We start from the raw sequence: 20,882 nt of genomic DNA, 5'->3' as shown, positions 1-20,882 counted from the left end.
CAAAAATGGCCGCTCACGCGGACGGCACACGACGTCTTTGAAGACGGATTTGGGGCTTTGTTTTGGTCGCGTTTAGCCTCAAATAAGGAGTGAAAATGAAGCTTTTGAAGCCTACATGGGTTAACCATGATGGTGAGTATAATGGTATTCAATTTGTAAATGTATTAAGACCAAAAAATGGCAAGGTGATTGGCTTTAATTTAGTGACAATCACAAAGTCAAACTCCTGACTCTAAAAAAAAAGTCTTCGACTTCAGTTTTGTTCTTTTTTTTTGCAAGCATTTGGATTAATTTGATTGAGCTGTTAAGTTTAGGAAGTGCTTGTCTTGCTGGTGCCAGTTTTTATTTATCCGTATCCTACCGCCATAATCTGTTTACTCTTTTGTGAATGATTGTTGAAAATAAAATGCTATTTTATTTTGTTCAAAAAAAAATTGTTTTCTAATAATAAATAAGTTATGTCCATGAAAAATTGGCAGTCAGATGCTGAAAATGTTACTCTGTTAAAAAACCCTTGAAGATCGTATAGCGCCCTCTTTGAAATGTACACATGTGGCCGCCATTGTGGGGTATGGTTGGTATCTTTATTATTGTCCAGTTATTATGAAGTCGAGAGGATGATCCTGATTTGCAATTAAAAACTTGGATAGATCTGCATGAACGATTGTCAGCTTTTTTTCTTTTTTTCTTCACCCCCCCCCCCAAAAAAAGGGGTGATTCTTCTTTTTAACACCAAAATACTCGAGGAAGTTACATGTGGCGGGTCTCCGTATTGGTTAACGTTTAATTCCTGTCTGAAGAACATGAAGTCACAATGACAACATTGTCCTGCAATTTCATGTACAGTAGCCGCATAAAATAGTCCATTTATAATGATTGACCCACTTCCTGGCCCTACGCCCTACGCCTATGCTCTGCCCATCCACATACATGTGTTAGATTGGAAGTGTTAGTGAATTTTTCCTCCCCAGTTGTCACTTACATACTAGCTCCTCCGCGGTAGTACAATAAAGCACGACAGTTCTCTAAAACAAACTCTACCTGGCAAGTAGATACACACATGGTGTTACCGCAAACCAAATCTTACAAGTTATATACTTGTCGAGAGTTTATAATTTTATGAAGGTAATAGGCCTACATAACTATTGCTATAACTTGATTATAATTTTGTTGATTTCAGGAAAACCGATATTTGGAATTGACATTCATCCAGATGGATCAAGGTTTGCCACTGGTGGACAAGGTAAATTTATTCTGCTGTCTCGCCACAAAATAACCAGATTATATTGTTTTTGCACTTTGCCATACCAGGGCCAGGAAGTACTTCCTTCCTCCACAGGCTACGTGAGAAATGAAATTATGAAATGAAATTTATTAATTTATGAAATTTATTAATTTTACTGAAGCAGGATTAACAGTGACAGTGCTCTACCAAATGAGCCATCTAGCCTCATGTTGGTGGTCTCCCTTTTATGTCAATATCTTTTCAGGGTTATTACTACCCTAACTACAGCATCTTGCTACTTTGGACATATTGTTTTAATGAGAGCAAATGAATTAGAGTGGACTATATTGTTGTGTTAGAGATTTTTTTCGGGTGGGGAGGGGTGGGGGGGGGCAGTGTGATTGTTTCAGAGCCGCCAACTTTCCCTGTTTTTGCAGAAAGTTCCCTGAAAATAGCAATCTTTCTATATTGTGTGCAATTCTGATTTAAGTAAATTTGAAAATCTCCCCGATTGTGGACACTTTTTCCCTGTTAAGTGAAATTCTATTTCCCTGATTCTTGTGCAAAAATGTATCCATGCAAAATGTTGGCAGTCTAGCCGTCGAGTTCCCATCTCTGAAATCATGAATTATTTTGAATATTTCTTCTATAAGGGGAAGACTCTGGTAGAGTCATCATCTGGAACATGGCCCCTGTCCGCAACGAAGATGAAGAAAAGAATGAAAATGTACCCAAGATTCTTTGTGAGATGGACAATCATTTAGGTAAGTTTGGGAAATCAATCTTTGAGAGGGCAAGGGCATTTTTCAATTTCCAAAGGGGCACTTCCATTAGAAATCTGAACGTCTATGGAAAGCATTTAAAGGGGCATTGAGGCCTAGACCAAAGGCAACAGAGGTTGTGGCCTTTGTGGCTGCCGTGTATTTCCAGATAAGTTGGATCCATTTAAGTAAGTTCAAGTCGGGGAAATCAATCTCTGAGAGGGCAAGGCCATTTTCAAGTTTCCTAAGGGGCACCTCCATTAGAAATCTGAAAGTCGACAGGAAAGAGGTACTGAGGTCAAGACTAGGGCAACAGAGACCGTGGCTTCTGTGGAATTCCAGGTAAGTTGAAACCAGAGACAAATTTCATAAAAATTAAAATATAAAAAACAGAACAGGGATAAGAAATTGGAGACTTTTGTCTAATTCAGAGTTTTTATGTCTACCAGGTGAACTCTTTTGTTTTCAAAAGGAAACCATGTTCTTTGGTCTACTTCTCTAGAATTGAGGACAACCAGGGGTTGTCAAATGATGGATTTTCAACATACCTCCTGAAATTTTGATCGTAGTTTCAGCCCTTTTTGTCAGCAACAACTCTCAATCTCGCAAAAAAAAAATAATTGCTCAAAAGTTTTTTTGCTGAACACAAAATTTATGGAGCACACACACTATGACTCTGTTGTCTTGCATGTGTAATGATTATGTGATGTTCTTGTATATTTACAGCTTGTGTTAACAGCGTCCGGTGGTCTAATAATGGCTACTACCTTGCCTCAGGTGCTGATGATAGAATGGTCATGGTGTGGCAGATGATCAGGTAAAATAGACCCTACTTAACAACTAACCCGCCACTAACCCTAACCCTAATAGTAACACCCTCTACCCCCCCCCCCCCCCACAGAGTTAGACCCTAGAGGGGGATGTGAGTACAGACACATTCAAAGAGGACAATAGTGTACACAGTTGGAAAATGTGTACAAAACCAATGGGAGCTGTTGCAAAGAAGAGGGAAACTAGGAGGTTCACGGTTGCAGGCGTATACAAGCGTATATGAGCATTAAAAATTGTCCGCTGTAAGTCTGTCCAACAAAAATGTTGCAGATAATTATGTATTCCATTATTAATTGGTTCATACAATTTTTGAATGCTTTTGTTTGTTCGTTGTGTTTAGTTATGGAGGGACCTCAAGAGTCTTCGGTTCAGGCAAGAATAACATTGAACAGTGGAGATGTGCTCACACACTACGATCTCACACTGGAGGTAGGTTGCACAGAAGTGTCGTGGCCAAGCGGTTAAGAGCACCGAATCCGTGTCCCGTTCGTGACACTTGTGTCCTTATGCAACACACTTAACCATTGCTTCGTCTTTCGAATGGGACGTAAAGCCGTTGGTCCCATGTGTGTGTAACGCATGTAAAAGGACCCAGTGCACTTATCAAAAAGAGAAGGGGTTCGCCCCGGTGTTCCTGGTTGTGGCTGCTGAATGCGCCGTAGCACCTTGTAAACACTTTTAAGGTGCTACATAATTGGGTCTCAGAATTCATCACTTCAATAACCTATCTTTCTGAAAGTTTGTATATACACTCAGCCCCTTGAGTACCTTGTTTGGTAGCGTGCGCTATATAAGACTTCGATATTATTATTACTATTATTATTATTATTATAATTCAGATTCAGGTTGTATTGATCATTGAATAACTGACTATTCCACAGATGTCCTTGATGTTGCCTGGTCCCCACATGATGCTTGGCTGGCGTCCTGCAGCATTGACAACAGTATTGTCATATGGAATGCACTCAAGTTTCCAGGTAAATACAAAACAATTTAGATTCACATTTTAAGGGTCTTAAAACAATGTTTTAAGGAGAAAGCAGATGACATGTGCCCTATTTTATAGAGCTGCTAAGCACAAAAATTTGCTTATCATGAAATTTCTTCCTTGATAAAAGCAGGATTACCAATCAAATTTCCATAGAGCTTCTTAAGCACTGAAATTAATGAATAACTTTCTGCTTAGCAAAAATAACCAGGATATCACTCACAGATGGTACATGTAAATGTGAAATGAAATGTGATTTTTCATTGACCTTTTTTGACCTTTAAGATCTTCTTGCAAAGGCGAACTTGCAAAAAAATAAACTCCTGTAAGGCTGGGCTTACCTCTGAATTCTGCGCTTGTGATCACGATTCCCTGCTTACATGCAAGCGCCGAATTTCTGCGCTAGCCTTGTAGGCGCAGAATGCCTAGTAACATAGAGTATGCACGCGCAGAAGCCAAAATGCTAACCTGTGAATTACGATTGACGTAAGCACGGAATTCCCTGCTTCCATAAGCGCCGATTCTGTGCTTACGGTAAGCAGAGCCATGAAATTGGGCCCATTTGTGTTCATGGACCCATTTGTGTTTATAATCATGCATATGCATGAATATAATTAGCATATTCATTGTAAGCTCATTGTTTTATATTCTCTTTTAATTTTTCAGGTAGTTCCTCTCTGCATTATTTGATCAATTCTTGTTTTGGTTTTTTGTTCCCCCAGAGATTATTTCTGTACTAAGTGGTCACTCTGGTCTGGTTAAAGGTGTGACGTGGGACCCAGTTGGAAAATACATCGCATCTCAGGTGTGTACACATCATTAAGAATTGTGGTAGTTTGAGTAAAGCCAATATAGCTATAGACGATGTGACCTCTGACGTTACTCGAAAACCATAACATGATACGCACGCATACCGCCGGACAAAACCTTTGTGTTTTGACAGCCAGCTAGAAAGTGTATGCAATCTTACCATGACTACGCGTTATTTTGCCCGTCGAAACATGACATATACAGTGTTTTGTCAACAGAGGGCGGTTTGAATGTAAACATAGGTCACATCGTCTATATCTTTTGAATAATATTATTTTATTTAACCCATACACCGGTGTGTTAGCACTGTACATTGTATACTCAGTACATTCCCGAGTTCTGCGAAAAAAATCACAGGCATTAAAAAAAGGTGATCCCCAGCCTGCCGCTTCCCAGGTTGTATCGTTTATTGGGTGTGATCCCTGGTCAATTGCTAACAATTATATGGCTTTTGAGTGGCACCCGAACAAAGATATTGACAAAATAGTCACACCGCCAACATAGGGCTAGATAGCTCAGTTGGTAGAGCGCCAGCACGTTAATCCAGAGGTCGTTGGTTCGAATCCCACTCTAGTCAGTTCTTTGTTCAACTCTAAAAATCAAATGTTTTGATTTTGGGCAGTTCAAATCCTAAATTTTGGCAACGATACTTTCCTGTATTGTATACTTGCTAGTTTCATACGTATACATTTTTGAGATTATTGTTTTAATATTTGCTGTATTATTCTTTTCTCTACTAGTCTGATGATAAAAGTCTAAGGATTTGGAGAACGATGGACTGGAAAGAGGAGACAGCAATCTTCCAGCCATTTGAAGAGGTTTGTCATATTTGTTTGTTTGTCGACCATGAGACTCCTACTGGAAGAAAAGATATCACTGATTATATCACCTCTAAGCTAAGCATACAATAAGCACAAGTTAAACAAATCTGCTAAACAATTTTTTGGCTAAGCAAGAAATTACTGTGGTGCTAAGCAAGTTTGTTGTGCTTACAGGCTTTAAAGCCAATGAAATTGGATCAAGATGTTAATGTGATGCGTTGTATAAGTACCATGTTTTATAAATTTTTTACTTTTGTTGCATTCCTGACACAGTGTGGGGGTACAACACATATATTGAGACTTAGCTGGTCCCCCGATGGCGCCTATGTTGTATCTGCACATGCAATGAACAACAGGGGACCAACGGCTCAGATCATCGACCGAGAGGGCTGGAAAGCTAATATGGACTTTGTCGGACACCGCAAAGCAGTCACATGTGTAGTAAGTGGAAAACACCGTTTCTTATTTTGGCAATTTGATGGTTAAATTTACATCCACAAAACAACCTAACTTCATAAGGAATCTTTACCACAGAATTCTCTTCTGACATTTTTGGCGCTTGTGCTGTGGACAATGTATGAAATAAATTAAAAGCAAACAAATAAATTAAATATAATATTTTAATTGTTTGTTTTTTAATTTCATTGCAGAGGTTCAACTCTAACATTTTTACAAGAACAATCAAAAGAGGTAACCAGTCAAAGGTAAGATTTGTCTGCTTCAATTTGTTTACCATTTTAAAGGCAGTGGACACTATTGGAATAACTCAAATATATTATTAGCATAAGTATTAGATAATAAATAATATACAAGATTAATAATAATTACATTTTTGAGGTTTCGAATTAAAGCATCTGAAAGCACACAACTTCGTGTGACAAGGGTGTTTTTTTCTTTCATAGTTATCTCGCAACTTCGACGACCAATTGAGCTCAAATTTTAAAAGGTTTGTTATTTCATGCATATGTTGAGATGCACCAAGTGAGAAGACTGGGCTTTGACATTTACCAATTACACCCAACACCCATGAGGTTAACTTGTTTTTTTTTTCTTTTCACAACATGCTTATCTGAAAGTAGTGTGAATTATATCAGTTCTTAATTTCTTTTGTGTCTTTTTTTGTGTGTTGTTCATTTCCTATTTATAGCAACAGCCGTATACATGCTGTGCAATAGGCAGTAGAGACAGATCAGTGTCAATATGGGTAAGTAAACAATAATAAGAATAATAATCAATGTTCTAAAGGCCGAATCACACTGCAGCGATACCGAAAAACGATAACGCCGCTAAGAGAACGTATTATATTGGTTGAATTGCTCCACGCAGGATTCGCCCATGCTCATTCGACCAACCGTGGGCATGCATTTTAAACGTTCTCGTTTTCGTTCTCGTTTTCGTTCTCAGTATCAAGGCCTGTGTGACCGGGTCTTTATATAGCACTTGATCACACCCACATGTGTTTCAAGCCGAAACAAAGTTGTTCAGCATATTATTTTCGCTAAGCAGGGTTCCCAATGCAGCTAAAGTACATAATTGATTTTGAACCTTCTTCACTTTTGACGTGTATATTGTAGTAACATTTACCCATAGCATGGAGCCCCAATAATTTTTGTACTACATGGAATTTCTCTTGATAATGTGTTCATATCTTGAACCAACAGCTGACTGCATTAAAGCGCCCTCTTGTGGTGGTCCATGACATCTTCAATAACTCCATCATGGACCTGACGTGGTAAGTAAATATTTCTCTTCAGTCAAGGATAGTTGATCATGATCGGTCATTCAGGTCTGCCGATCGTTTGGTTGTTTAAGATGACTGGTTGGTTATTACAGTCAATGAGGTTAGTCGTTCTGTTAGGCCAGTTGGTTGTTCAGATCAGTCTGTCAGATCATTCAGGTTGGTCACGTCAGTTGGTCTGACAGGTCGAGCAAGGATCTTGCACCACATAGGGTGCTTTTGACTAGCTTCCCTGGGTCGACCCCTGTCTGCCCCCAGTTCATTCAAATAGCTTTGACGGCATTCAAGGGGCTCACCCGGGTCAGCCCAAAGTGCCCTGCTTATAATGCATGCCATCACCACGAGAGGGTGAATGATCGTTCGATTAGCTTTTGTCAGGGGCTCACCTGAGTGAGCACCGCGGGGTCGACCCAGGGAAGCTAATCGAACGCACCCATATTGTCAAAGTTGCTAACAATTGTTCAAACCGATATGTCTTTCCAGGAACCAGGAAGGTGATGAGCTTCTAGCTTGCTCAGTCGACGGCACAGTCTGTTACTTCAATCTCAGCAGTGATGAAGTCGGTTCACAACTCACTAAGGATGACAAGGTATTCACTTCAACTACTTTATGAACAATTTCTTAAAGTGCACAACATTGTATAAATATTTGTGTAACTTACATAATTTCGGTTGGTTTATGATTTTTGGTTTATTTAAAAACATTTAAAAAATTCACGGTGTAATAGTGGGAGGGTTAAGGTTGTTAATTGTCGAGTTTTGAGCCTAGGATAAATGGAGCCTAAGGCCGTATTGTAATTAGCGTCTACAACTACGGCTACGGCTGTTGTTAAGGGTGTTGCTAAGGACGTCCTATACCTCAACGCATGATGAGGTGGAAATCTAGCCGTAACCCTAGTAGCTGAAGCCGTCCATTCGGACACGGCCTTATTCTATATTTTTTTTTCACCTGAACAGACAAAACTTCATGAGAAAGTCTATGGAAAGAGCGTCTTCTCGTCAGGATCCACAAACCTCGCCAACAGCATCATTGAGAATCCAGAGATGCTGAAACTACAGCAGCAACAGAAAGAGCTGAAGGAGAAGCAGGCGTCCAAGATCAAGATGATGACCACACCTACTAAGACGGTGGTCCAGACGGCCCTCATTGAGGGACAGCCACTGGTGAGTCTCATCTTGTTGTCTTGGTTGAGCGGTTCAGTGCACTGCAGCCGATTTCACGAAACGCTAGGATTAATCCTGTCTTGAGTTAGGATGAAGAAACCCGTCCTAACTTTGGATTTATCTTAGGGTTTGCATGTTACAGTGCAAGGCTTTGACACGTCCTAAATCCTAAGATTAAGAAGTTAGGAAGAGTTTGGTGAAATCGACAACTTGACTCATAGAGAACTAGAGGCCGCACAAGCTTAGATACGCGGCCTGTGGGCCCGGTGTGCGGCCATTTTGTAAGTAGACAAAACAGCATCCCATAGCGTTATTTTAACACACACACCAACGTGTACTTCATATTAAACGCACGTACAACGCTCTTACAATATGTGCACGCATCATCAGTTCCAATTTGAGCAGTAACTTGTGACTAAGCAAGAACCAGACATTCAATTTTGTAAATTGTTTGTTCCCATTGAAACAGAATCTATATTCGCCATTTACTTTGCATTTTCAATGAAACACATTCCCCTCTTCCCTCTCAGGATGTGAAGAGCAAGCAGATAGAAACAAGAACCCCTGATGGCAGACGGAGGATCACACCATTGCATATAGCACCTCAACAGGCAAGCTTCGGGTAAGCAGCCGAGTGGTTAAGAGCATCGAATTTTAAAAAAACTTGAGAATTAAACATGGAGAATTTTACAGACACTGAACATTTTTGGTAATTGTCAATTCCAGTCTTCTCACTTGGTGTATTTCAACTTATGCATAAAATAACAAACCTGTGAAAATTTGAGCTCGATTGGTCGGTGGAGTGGCGAGATAAATAGGAAAGAAAAAAACACCCTTGTCACACAAAATTGTGAGCTTTCAGATGCTTGATTTCGAGACCTTAAATTCTAAACTTGAGGTCTTAAAATCAAATTCGTGGAAAATTACTTCTTTCTCGAAAACTACGTCAGTTCAGAGTGAGCCGTTTCTCACAATGTTTTATACTATTAACCTCTCCCCATTACTCGTCACCAAGTAAGGTTTTATGCTGATAATTATTTTGAGTAATTACCAATAGTGTCATCTGCCTTTGAAAGCGATTCACTAAGCAGTCTTGATTGCTTACTATACTGTTGTCTAGTTATAAAGCAAAAAACACAAGTAATTTTTTGTGCACAATGCAACTATTACAAATTTTTAAATTGTTCTTTTTGACAGAGTGTCTCCGAAGCCATTCCGCAGCTTAAGTCAGAATCTCTTTGATAGTCCCACATCAAGCAGCCAGCAGGGTCAACCAGGCAGTAATGTATTCATCGAAGGTCAAAACAAGGTCATGGTGAAGAAAGAGGTCATGGATGGGGTCACGACCCTGGACAGTAATGTGGTATGTTGATATGACCTTTGGTTTAAGAAAAAATAATCAGCAACTGTTAAGTTTTATTGATTTTAGTTTTACCCTTGTACACCGATGTGTGTGTAGCACTGTATACTCTGTACTTCCCCGAGCTCTGTGAAAACAATTCACAGTGATATTACTCGGGTGGGATTCAAACCCATGACCTTTGCAATTCTAGAGCAGTGTCTTACCAACTAGACCATCGCGATTCCCCAATAGGTGGAGGCAGTATGAAACCCTATGTTTAGCAGCAGGTAAAAATAAAACAAATATTCTTTATTCCAGATGCAAATTTAACATCTGCTAAACTGTTGGGTTATTCAAGAGTAACAAACTATTTGAGTTTTTATCTGCTGGTTTAATTAGAAAGCACTAAATTTCATTATTTTGAGTTGTTACCAATAGTGTCCATTGCCTTTAATCTATCCAGCCTGTTTCTGCGTTGGATAGTCGCTTCACCCAGAAACAAACCACGGATGGTAAAGCAACAGCAGCAGCAGCAGCTGCAGAGAAAGCCAAACTCACTGCCGAGAGCCACCTTGCCGATCAGCCTAAACCAGTCGCAGCAGTCACCGAGGTCTCCCCAAAAGCTGATGTCAGCACAGCCAAGTCAGGAACGTCAGACATCGCTAAGATGGCGTCGGCGGCGGCCGCTGCAGCATGTGCTGAAGCTGCTGCAGCTTATGCTGATAAGTAAGAACGTTACTCGGTCTGTTTATTTTTAAAGTGATTCTGTTTATGTTAAATTGATTCTGGTTGTTGTTAAAGTGGGCAGCCATTTATGTTTGCGATAGAGTTAAGGCCTGGTCACACAGGCCCCGATAACGAGAACGAAAACGAGAATGATAAAAATGCATGCCGTCGATTGGTTGAATGAGCGTTGGCGTATTCTGCGTGGAGCAATTCAACCAATCGCGAGCGTGCATTTTTATCGTTCTCATTTTCGTTCTCGTTATTGGGGCCTGTGTGACTGAGCCGTTATGCGGCTTTGTTTCTTTTCTTAAATGGAGAAACAGAACTAGTGACTTGTTAAGTAGGATTTGAAATTTTGCATGGTGGAAATACGATATGGAAAGGTTTGCTGTAACACCATGTAATGAATATCTCTAAATGAGTTGGGGTGGTTCTGAAAAGAACCGTTGGTTTCAGCTCGACGTTTCAATCAGTATGCTCTGTAATACAGTGTAGATGTTAAATTTGCATCGGGGATAAAGAATATTAACTTCTGTTTCTACCACTTTCTATCCAAAGTATTTCTTAACAACTATTATTTGTGGAGGATGGAAAACAAAGTTATAAATTGATTCTAAATTGTGTTTTTCTTCCACCAGAACCAAAGATGTATCCAAACTGAAAGATGGACCCGTCGTCGCCCCTACCCCTCCTCGTTCCTCTCAATCCCTGAAGGGGAAACGAGGAGACGCCTCCTCAGATAAACCCATCATTAAGAAGCCTCGTAAGGAGTATAGGACACAGCAGAGAATTGCTGCTGCAGCTGCTGCTGCTGCGGCTGCTGCAGCAGCAGCAGCAGCTGCAGCGACGCCAACTTCCAGCGGGACCTCAGTTGCTGGTGTAAGTGATTTTTCAATTCAGGGGTTGAGTTCACAAAGAGTTAGGAGGAGATATGGATAGTCCTAAGTTAGGACGGGTAACTAGAGATAAGACGAGTCTTAACTCTTTGTGAAATCCACAACGAGTTTGGACTAGTCCTAACATGTACAAAGTAAACAGATTGTTCTGATGTCTCAGCCTGTGTAACAACCTCTGGAAGACTGTTCCACAACTGAACTGCTGCATATTGGAAAGATATGAGCAGAATTTGAAAAACATATGGATAGTCCTAAGTTAGGACGGATAACTTGTCCTAACTAGAGATAAGACTAGTCTTAACTCTTTGTGAAATCCACCCCATTACCTATTGCAAAAAAAAATTTGTATGCACTGTGCAAGAATGTCCAAATTTTTTTGATAAAGGGATTTGTAGCATTCACAGCAGAGTGCCAACCCTCTCTGACTCTGCAGTAGTTTCCATGAAAATAAACCAATCTTTCCCTGTATTGATGAACAAACTTGAAAATCTCCCAAATTGTGGACATTTTTTCCTACTACATTAATACCTAAGAGAACATTGAGTAAGCTGTTGCAATCTTCTGTTCCAACCCCAAAAATTAATTTTTTGACCCTAGCAGAGCCTTCTCCAGTGCGAAACATTTCTGTGATTGTTGTTGGCAGCTTTGTAACAATGTGAGGATTCTTGATAAACTTGGTGGGTGGCTGGACCCTGTTGATTCTTGTTAATTATTCTTAAAGACACTGGACACCTTTGATAATTGTCAAAGACCAGCATTCTCAGTTGGTGTGTCTCATTATATGCACAAAATAACAAATCTGTGAAAATTTGAACTCAGTTGTTACCAGCCAAGCCACTGATCAAGATACGTCATTACCAACCCCGAACAATGCGGTTTTGGAAGAAACATGCATGTATATGCGCTGCGTGTTGTGCATAGGGTCTTTAGAATATATCAACCAATCGTTAACATTGTCAATTTGTTGTCCTTTGATATTGAACCAGGGTTCGTCTGAAGCGGCAAGTCGGTTATTACCAGCCAAGCCTCTAATCAAGATACCAACCCCAGAGACTCCCAAGAAGTTACAGCTGAATGTGCCTCGTCAGAGCAGCTCAACTGAACCAGATCTCGTTGTTGAATTGGAAAACAGCGACTCAGTAACAGGTAAATAATAATAATAACAACAATAGTCCAGATAGTCTGGGGGGTCGTCCGAGAGTGTCAGGGTTATCATGTGTCTTTAATTACGTGTTTATGTGCATTTTACTCTAAATTTGATGTACTTTAATCTTTTTATCTTTTCCATTTTTGGAGGTTTTGAGGAAATAAATAAAATAGACCTCATGCACATGATGTGGTATCAGTAGGGCGCCCTCACCTAGAGGTCAGAAAGAAGAGGTTCATTGGCTAAACCAGTGCGCCGCGTGTGAATATCTGTGCGTTTTGATTGTTTCGTTACCATTTTACCTCTAAGATGGTGGCTGGATGACAACACTGCTGAGGTCTGTAGCCTCTTGGAAATATACATACAAGTAACTATAGTTTTTTGTGTATTTTGGTTCAAAGTGGATGTAATTTCTTCTTCTTTACAGCAAAATCTGTACATAAACTCCGAGGAATGAAAGAGAACGAGACGATATGGGAATCCATCCTAACCAGTAAAGGAACAATATTAACAGGAAATAGGTCAGTCACTTTTTAACCCTCCTACTGTTTGACCATTTAATATCATCCACATTCTTCAGACGGCAGCTTGCTATATGATATCATTTGGTGAATCCTACTGTCTGATTATATCATTTGAATGGTTTTGAATGGTAGATAGACTATGCTAGCCGCAATATATCATAGGATGATTGCATCAGCACAGTACACAATCAACCCTCTTACTCTGCGACCATTTAATCTACTGGTTTTGATTGGTAGATAAACTATGCTAGCCCGTAATATATCATAGGATGATTGCATCTGCACAGTACACAGTCAACCCTCTTACTATGTGACCATTTAATCTACTTGTTTTGATTAAAACATGCACTAGGACAGCCTGCAATAAGATATCATGTAAAGAATGCATCTTTACACTGTGTACAGTCAACCCTCCTACTGTCTTGCCATTTACTGTCAAAAAGTAAATTTTGGTGTTGGTATGTCTGTATTTCTTTTTTAGGTTTGTGGTATGCGTCAGCTGTGAAAACCAAACTGTAAACATGTTCTCCAGTGAGGGTCGGAGGTTACTCCCCGCATGTTTGCTGCCCTCTGTTGTCAGCATTTTACAATGCAGTAGTGGGTACATCATGGCCATCACAACATCAGGCTTGCTGTATGTCTGGTAAGGGACTAGTAGCAAAAGATCGTGGTCTCATTTCTTAAAGTTGCTTAGCAGAAAATTTTGCTTAACAATTTTCTGCTAAGCCAAAATAAGCAGGATTCCAGGTACAGATAGTATATGACTGGTAGCTTGATTCTGGTAAGCAACAGGATGTGAGACATCTGCGGAAACGCGGAAGTCCCTGTTTTTAATTTGCCCATTCCCAGTTTTTTCCGCAGGCTTCGTTTTTTTCCCGTCTCCGCGTGCCGTGAATGCGTTTTATAATATTTTTTGTTTACGTCTAACAACAGCCGTGCAAGTAAGTTAGTACCTGGCATCGGTAAGCATTTTAATTGCGATTTGATTTTGACACACAAATTGGGAGCTAGACCCGATAAAATGCTCCGTTTTCTTCTTTGATTGAAGCTGTTGTTCATTTTTCAAGAGCGTGACGTCCCATTTGACTTGTCATCGTCCCGCTCCACAAAACGAGGGCATCCTTGATGAATTTAACTGGGTCTGTGCCATTGTGTCCTCCATAGTAATGTTGGGTCATTTTTATGGGTTTTGTTTGTAGGGATGTAAGGAGGATGGAAGCCAAAGTCAGCAGAGTGTCGTTACTGCCAATCATGAAAGGTGAGAACAAGCAACTATTTTTGTTTTTTTGTTTTTGTTTTTCTTTTTTTTTTTCTTGGTTCTTTTATTTTTTTTGGGGGGGGGTTTATTTGGGTATTTGTTGGGGTGTTTGTTTTAAGATGATCTTCCCAACAAGGGAACTCGGCAAAGCTCCCACGAGGGTATAAACGCCAAGCTGGCAACGGCCAATCTCTCTCATACAAACATTGGTTTAACATCTATGATTATGAATTGCACATACCATTGTGCAAGCGCAGACAGTTAAATGAGGTGCATTGTGGGATAGATATGGATCAATCTTGGATACCAGCTAGACCACAATGCACCTAATTCCAAGCTTTACGCGCACCCCGGTATTTGCGAAAAGGTCTATGGGATACACCAAATGGGAATACTTGTCTTTCACAATTACCAAAGGTGTCCAGTGTCTTGAAAGAAGATCTTTGATTCAGTCACTAGACAACAATATTTTTTTTTTTCTAATCGGATATTTTGTTTTTGTTAATCTGCAGGTGGTGATATAACCATCAAAAATTCACTGGTAACAGATCAGGGAGTACCAGCTATACTGCTTTCCAATGGAAAATCCTACAGCTACAATTCATCCATGTCTTGCTGGTAAGTGTTGTATTTTCACAGCCATCAATGTGGAGTGTATTTTCATTAGATTCACAGCCATCAATGTGGAGTGTACTTTCACTAGATTCACAGCCATCAATGTGGAGTGTGTTTTCACAGTTGTAAATGTGGACTATCCTTCAGCTATGGCTCAGTTTCATTAATCTGTCAATCAAAAAATACTGCTTAGCCATTTCTCTTTGCTAAGCAAAATGACCTGGGCACCAGTCCCAACAATATGAGCTTTAGTATAGTTTGACTGGTAACCTGTTTCTGCTTGGCATGATTGTACTGTGCTTAGCACACATTTGTGCTTATACATGTAGGCCTTAATGAAATGTGTCCCAGTCTCTTTCTAAGTTCAAAAAATAATTTGACTGTTTACTTGTTATGTGGGACTTGAGGCATCGCATGATGAGGTATCAATCTCAGACCTGATACTTCACGGAGGCAACGAAGGCGATTGCCTCAATGCCCCCTGTTGCCTTTGAATTGCTCCAGTAGAAATATACAATTTCCTCATAGTGTGCCCCCTAACTAATAAGAAAATGCCTTGGTGTCCTTGCCCTTTCAAAAACAAATCAAACAGGCCTGCAATATATATATATTTTTTATAAGCACCATGTATATATATACCTGCCGGGTAGATCGTGTTCTTTTGAGAACTTGTCTTGCTTTGATATGTTCTACTACAGTGGAGTAGATTTTTAGAATGTTTCAATGTTATTTATTTTAGTTACTTTACTATAATAATAATTTGGGGGGCTAATAATCCTTACTCGCAGCTAAGACTTGAATTGCGAAGGGCGTGGCTACAACATGTTCGAGAAGCAAGCATGCAAGGGCGCCTTTGGTTGCCAGCCACATCAACCCATTATGACCACGGAGCACAGCCAGGATCGAAAGTGTTTGATTTTTCCTATAATTGAGTGAACCGTTTTTACCTTTTGATTTTAGGATGTTATTGTGTCAGCAGGGTGACACCCTCAGTCTCTGCTCAGACCACCAGGCATGTCAACCATCCCAGGGGGCGCTGTCTGCATCCGGACCCCTCACCACACTGCAAGGGCCATCACTCAGGTAAGTATACTTTAGCAGCGTGTACTGCATGATTTAATAGATGTTAAAGGCAGTGGATACTATTGGTAATTACTAAAAAAAATTGTTAGCATAAAAACTTACTTGGTAACAAGCAATGGAGAGCTGTTGATAGTATAAAACATTGTGAGAAACGGTTCCCTCTGAAGTACCTTGTTTTCTAGAAAGAAGTAATTTTCCACGAACTTCATTTTGAGGCCTTAGAATTAGATTTTGAGGTCCCGAAATCAAGCATCTAAAAGCACACAACTTCGTTTGACAAGGGTGTTTTTTCTTTCATTATTATCTCGCATCTTCGACGACCAATTGAGTTCAAATTTTCACCAGTTTGTTATTTTGTGCGTATGTTGAGATACACCAAGTGAGAAGACGGTTCTTCGACAATTAACAATAGTGTCAAGTGTCTTTAATATGAATAAATACCACTGTTGTAATATGGCTTTCATTTGTTTACAGCCGTTAATAATATCCGATATTTTCTTAATCACAGAGCAGGGAAGCAGTCCAACGGTATGTCCCAATCCAACCGTACCCTACAACGTTCTTCTACAATGAGTTATCTAGAGGGTCAGCTGTCCGCTGCTCAAGCTTTAAAGTCTGGTCATGAGTATCGATTCTGGCTGCTGACTTATGTACGCTACCTGGTACAAGAAGGTAGGTTGAAGAAATAATTTCATTTTCATCTCATTCCATATATTGATTCTGGTTGTGAAGCCAAGGCCAAGCCAACTTTTCAGACTGACACCCAGTTCAAACAGGCTCACCAGAAATTGTGATTCTGTAACGAGACGACAATTCTTATTCTAGTCATTGTGAAACCAGTGGTTAGCTTGGTAGGATTCGAACCCACAACCATGTGAGTTTAGGTCCTGGAATTCCTGGTGAGTAAGTGACACTTTAGTCAAAACACATTGTTTATTTTTCTTTCTGGTAATTTCTTCCACTACAGAGCAAGAGAGCAGATTACGAGATATCTGTAGTGAGTTGTTGGGACCGTTCTACAAAGTGGGGGCTGAGGAGTCACAGTGGCAACCATTGGAATTGGTAAGATACCTGTTTAACCTTTGACCCTTAACCTTTGATCCTTGACATTTGACCTCATGCATTGACCTCCGGCCAAATTCCTCAGGACATAAGGACTCAAGTCCACACTGGGCTGACCAAAAACACCAGAACTTGAGTCGGGGGCACTAAACTGCTCAACCACAACATGCCACCAAACTAACAAAATATTTGCTTTGCGATAAAATATATTTGCTTTTGCTTTGTTCTAAATTTTGTTCTCATGTCTCCTTTGCTCTCCTCAGGGTCTCTCTAAACGATACCTCCTGGACGAAGTCCTCCCAATCATTGGTTCCAATCTCAAGATGCAGAGATTGTACACGGAGTACCAGGAAGAACTGAAAATCCTGAACGAGAAGAGCCTTATAACCTGACGCTGGTTGCCTCAAAGTTTTATTCCTAAATTCCCAAAACTCAGGTGGACCCTTTGTTTCTCATTAAAAGACGTGCGTTCCATTTTTGCAATTAGATTGCAACCGTTCGCGCAAATGTTTTTTGATTGATGGAACGATTGGATGGCTGAAAATCCTAAACAAGAAGAGCTTTAAACTCTGACGCTAGTTGCCTTAAAGTTTACTCCTAGATTCCCCAAACTCAGGTGGACCATTTGTTTCTCACTAAAAGACTCGCTTCAGGGTTGTGTTCCACTTGCGCAAACAGATTGCAACCATTAGCGCAGACATTTTTTTATCATTGGAACGATTCCTGATGTCAAAATAGCAGCGCTCTGTAATAAAGATGGCAACACTGCGTACATAATTGTTTGTACCGTTGGTTTTTTGCTGTATTGTCGGTCTTTTTTTGTACATCATGAGATCAACTAATTGAGCTGTTATTTCAACTCCACTCGACTGCGTTATCAACCACCAAAAACACACTATAATTATGTTTGTTACAAGAAAACAACATCGTCTGCTTATCGTGTAGTTGTCCGCCATTTTAAAATCACCCACCAACACCACAGAAGTATGTTCGCCTATGGTTGCTAACGCTTACCAACTGTGCGTTCCAGTCGAAATTGTTGGCAATGTTTGCGCAAGTGGAATGCACCCCAGGCAAACAGTTGGTTTGCCCATACTTCTTAGTTCATAGTGAGGCTGGCAGGCAAATAGTCTGGTACTTGTTATGAATGCCAGTACTATGGCCATAGTTGCATACAAGTAACATGACCACAAAAAGGTCTGTGAAAACAAATAATACTGTATTCTGAAATGATTTTTTTTACGGTAATATTCAGTTGTGATACAAACTTTTTTTAAAACCTTTTTTAGTTTAAGAACTATAAAGGGTATTATAGCAACAATTTTCACCGGGTTTAAGTGATTCAACAACTAGTGTATTGCATTTTGTTTATGATGGAGACGAATTTACCTAACACTAAAATACCAAGCCAAACTTCCCTTCGTATCAACTAAAAGCTTCACAGGAAAAAATAAAACAAAGAAAAAACTACCAACTACAGTACTAGAAAAATCCCCAATAATTTACAGTGGCATATTATTTAGAAAACCTTGAAAATGAAGTCATCTTTTGGGCAGTCTTTTTAGTGAACAAAAGAAAAAAATGAAAGTCATCTAGAATTATCTCTCAGGGGTTTCGCAAAGATTTTGGGGGCTTTTTTAAAACTGGTTTTTCTCCAGTCACTGCTTATCTTTATTGATGAACTTTAATAACACTTGACACGATTTTGTTTCTGTCATGATCATGTGGACGAAACTTTTTGTGACCTCAAAAAAACGAACTAATTTCTGTGAACAAACAATCTGTATTTATGTACAAAGATGGTAATATTTTTCTCGGGATTTGTACATCTTTGTAAGGAAGTGATGTTGTATAACAAACGTGTGTCTAACACAAGTTTTTATTCACAATGGGATGTGGTGATTTTGATAAATAAAATGTAAATATCTTTGGAAATATGGATGTGATGAGATTGTTTGTTTATTGTATTTAATGCGATGTCTAGTTAATAAAAATGGTTGGCGAATAAAGAACCTCTTTTAAATTTTCAAAAAAGCGCAGAGCCGTTTTTTTCAAAGGCCTATAGAGGGCGGCATTAAAAAAATGATGATCCATGCACAAACATGAGGCTTTCTAAAAAAAAAACGCAAGGCCTTCTTTTAAAAGGCCTATATATAGAGGGTGGCATTAAAACACAATTTTGCGACCATCAAAATCGCAAAAAAACGCATAATCTATTTTAAATAGGCCTATTGAGGGCAGCCTTAAAAGACGATATAATCAAATATCAAATAAAAAGCACAGAACCTATTTATAAAAAGCCCGTAAAAAAATAGGGGAAAATTTCATAAAACTAAAGCTGTTAAGCAGAAAATTTTGCTCTGCAATTTTCTCTGCTATGCGGAAACCTATTTTTGTTAACCAATACGCACGCAGGTGTAAAAATGCCTGGGCCCCTGGATTAAACCGTCTTTTACAGACCTTGGACTTTCTAGTAAGTGACACCCCCGGGCCTTGAGATGTAAATTCGACGCATCAATTTACATAGCAGTCGAGGGTCATACAGAGAGGGGCGGCCGCCCTAATAATAGTCTGTTTGAAACTACCGCGCAGACGTTTCGGTTACTGCGGACTTTTCGAAACCACGGCTTCGGCACCAGACTCGGCTCAGGCTAGCTTGGCCTCGCGGTTGTTTTGACAGACGAGTGTACGGAGCCTGAAGCCGAAGCCGTGGTTTCGAAAACGGCCAACTTTGTGACGTCAACTTTGATACCAGCATGCTTTGCGCTATAGGTGCAGAAAAAATTGCACATGTCCCGCTGTAGTCAGAAATGGCCTAAATAATTGGTAAGTTTTTGTCACTTTGTCAATAAATTATCAGCACATTGGCATAAAAGGGTAGATGCCAACATTCTTCTCCTTCTATTTGTGTATTCAAGTTGGCGTAATTCAATGTAATTAATTGTAAAAACTGGGAGGGAAATTACTTATTTTTTGTTAATCTAAAACTCGCGTGGTTTTCTTCACTTGTTGAATTTTGTACGATAATGTATCCCACATAGCATACAGTCAATGATGTAGGCCCATGCACATATCTCAAGATTATTTGAACGTTGCAGTCAAAACTCAATGACAATGATTGAGTACTTGGTACAGATTCCTTTAATAATAATAATAATAATAATAATAATAATAATAATAATAATAATAATAATAATAATAATAATAATAATAATAATAATAATAATAATAATAATAATAACCTTATTTATAAAGCGCCAAATTGCCAAAGGATACGAGGGATAACTTTCCGTACGTATGGCGCCACCACTTTTCACTCATTTTACAAATAAAAGGGATATCTCATTGATTGAGGTAAAAAAGATATCGAATGAAAAAGTGGTGGCGCCATACGGAAACTTTTCTGATACAAGGCGCTGAGAAAGAAAGAAGAGGGAAAAGACAGAACAAAGATACAGATGACAGGAAGAGGCAAAAACAACTTGTTGTGGGTAACTTCAGAAAACTTTCAGTATCCTTCCGGATAACTTTCCGTATGGCGCCACCACTTTTTCACTCATTTTTACAAAAAGGGATATATCAATCAGGTAAATTAGATACTATATTATTTTATTTCGAATGAAAAAGTGGTGGCGCCATACGGAAACTTTTCCATCCTTCCTCCATGACTTGTTTACTCATTTTTGTTACAAAAAAGGAAGGAATTTTCTGTATCGATTGTGCCACCACTTTTCCATTTGTTAATAAATATTCTAATTCAACATGCTAAAAGTTAAAACTGAGACATTTCTTTTTGATTCACCTACATGGTATAAAATGATTGAAAAACTTCAAAGGTATCGTTGTGATTTGGGTGCACTGTCACTGTGCTGGGACTGAAGTTTATTCCATT

General features: G+C 39.4%; 1 protein-coding gene across 1 annotated transcript; it reads left to right on the top strand.

The window, feature by feature from the left end:
* The first annotated feature begins 10 nt into the window (after positions 1 to 10).
* On the top strand, positions 11 to 18,882 carry LOC139938863 (protein HIRA-like). The gene is made up of 27 exons (XM_071934506.1): positions 11 to 132; positions 1,181 to 1,243; positions 1,879 to 1,989; positions 2,713 to 2,803; positions 3,158 to 3,246; positions 3,699 to 3,794; positions 4,528 to 4,610; positions 5,356 to 5,433; positions 5,710 to 5,877; positions 6,087 to 6,140; positions 6,584 to 6,640; positions 7,098 to 7,168; positions 7,658 to 7,763; positions 8,131 to 8,337; positions 8,868 to 8,959; positions 9,535 to 9,700; positions 10,143 to 10,405; positions 11,044 to 11,284; positions 12,288 to 12,447; positions 12,876 to 12,969; positions 13,454 to 13,615; positions 14,172 to 14,230; positions 14,743 to 14,848; positions 15,806 to 15,928; positions 16,437 to 16,600; positions 16,896 to 16,990; positions 17,254 to 18,882. The coding sequence occupies exons 1-27, from the start codon at positions 96 to 98 to the stop codon at positions 17,380 to 17,382; spliced, it is 3,165 nt and encodes a 1,054-aa protein (XP_071790607.1). The 5' UTR covers positions 11 to 95; the 3' UTR covers positions 17,383 to 18,882.
* Positions 18,883 to 20,882: the final 2,000 nt, after the last annotated feature.

The sequence above is a fragment of the Asterias amurensis genome, chromosome 6 (assembly GCF_032118995.1).
Source record: "Asterias amurensis chromosome 6, ASM3211899v1".
Lineage (NCBI taxonomy): Eukaryota > Metazoa > Echinodermata > Asteroidea > Forcipulatida > Asteriidae > Asterias > Asterias amurensis.
This window is presented reverse-complemented; position numbering and strand designations above follow the sequence as displayed.

Coding starts and splice junctions, on each gene's coding strand:
- LOC139938863 (XM_071934506.1), top strand. CDS start 96: ATGAAGCTTTTGAAGCCTACATGGGTTAACCATGATG. Junction 6,141..6,583: donor AAAGAGGTAACCAGTCAAAG/GTAAGATTTGTC, acceptor TCCTATTTATAG/CAACAGCCGTATACATGCTG. Junction 9,701..10,142: donor CGACCCTGGACAGTAATGTG/GTATGTTGATAT, acceptor TAATCTATCCAG/CCTGTTTCTGCGTTGGATAG.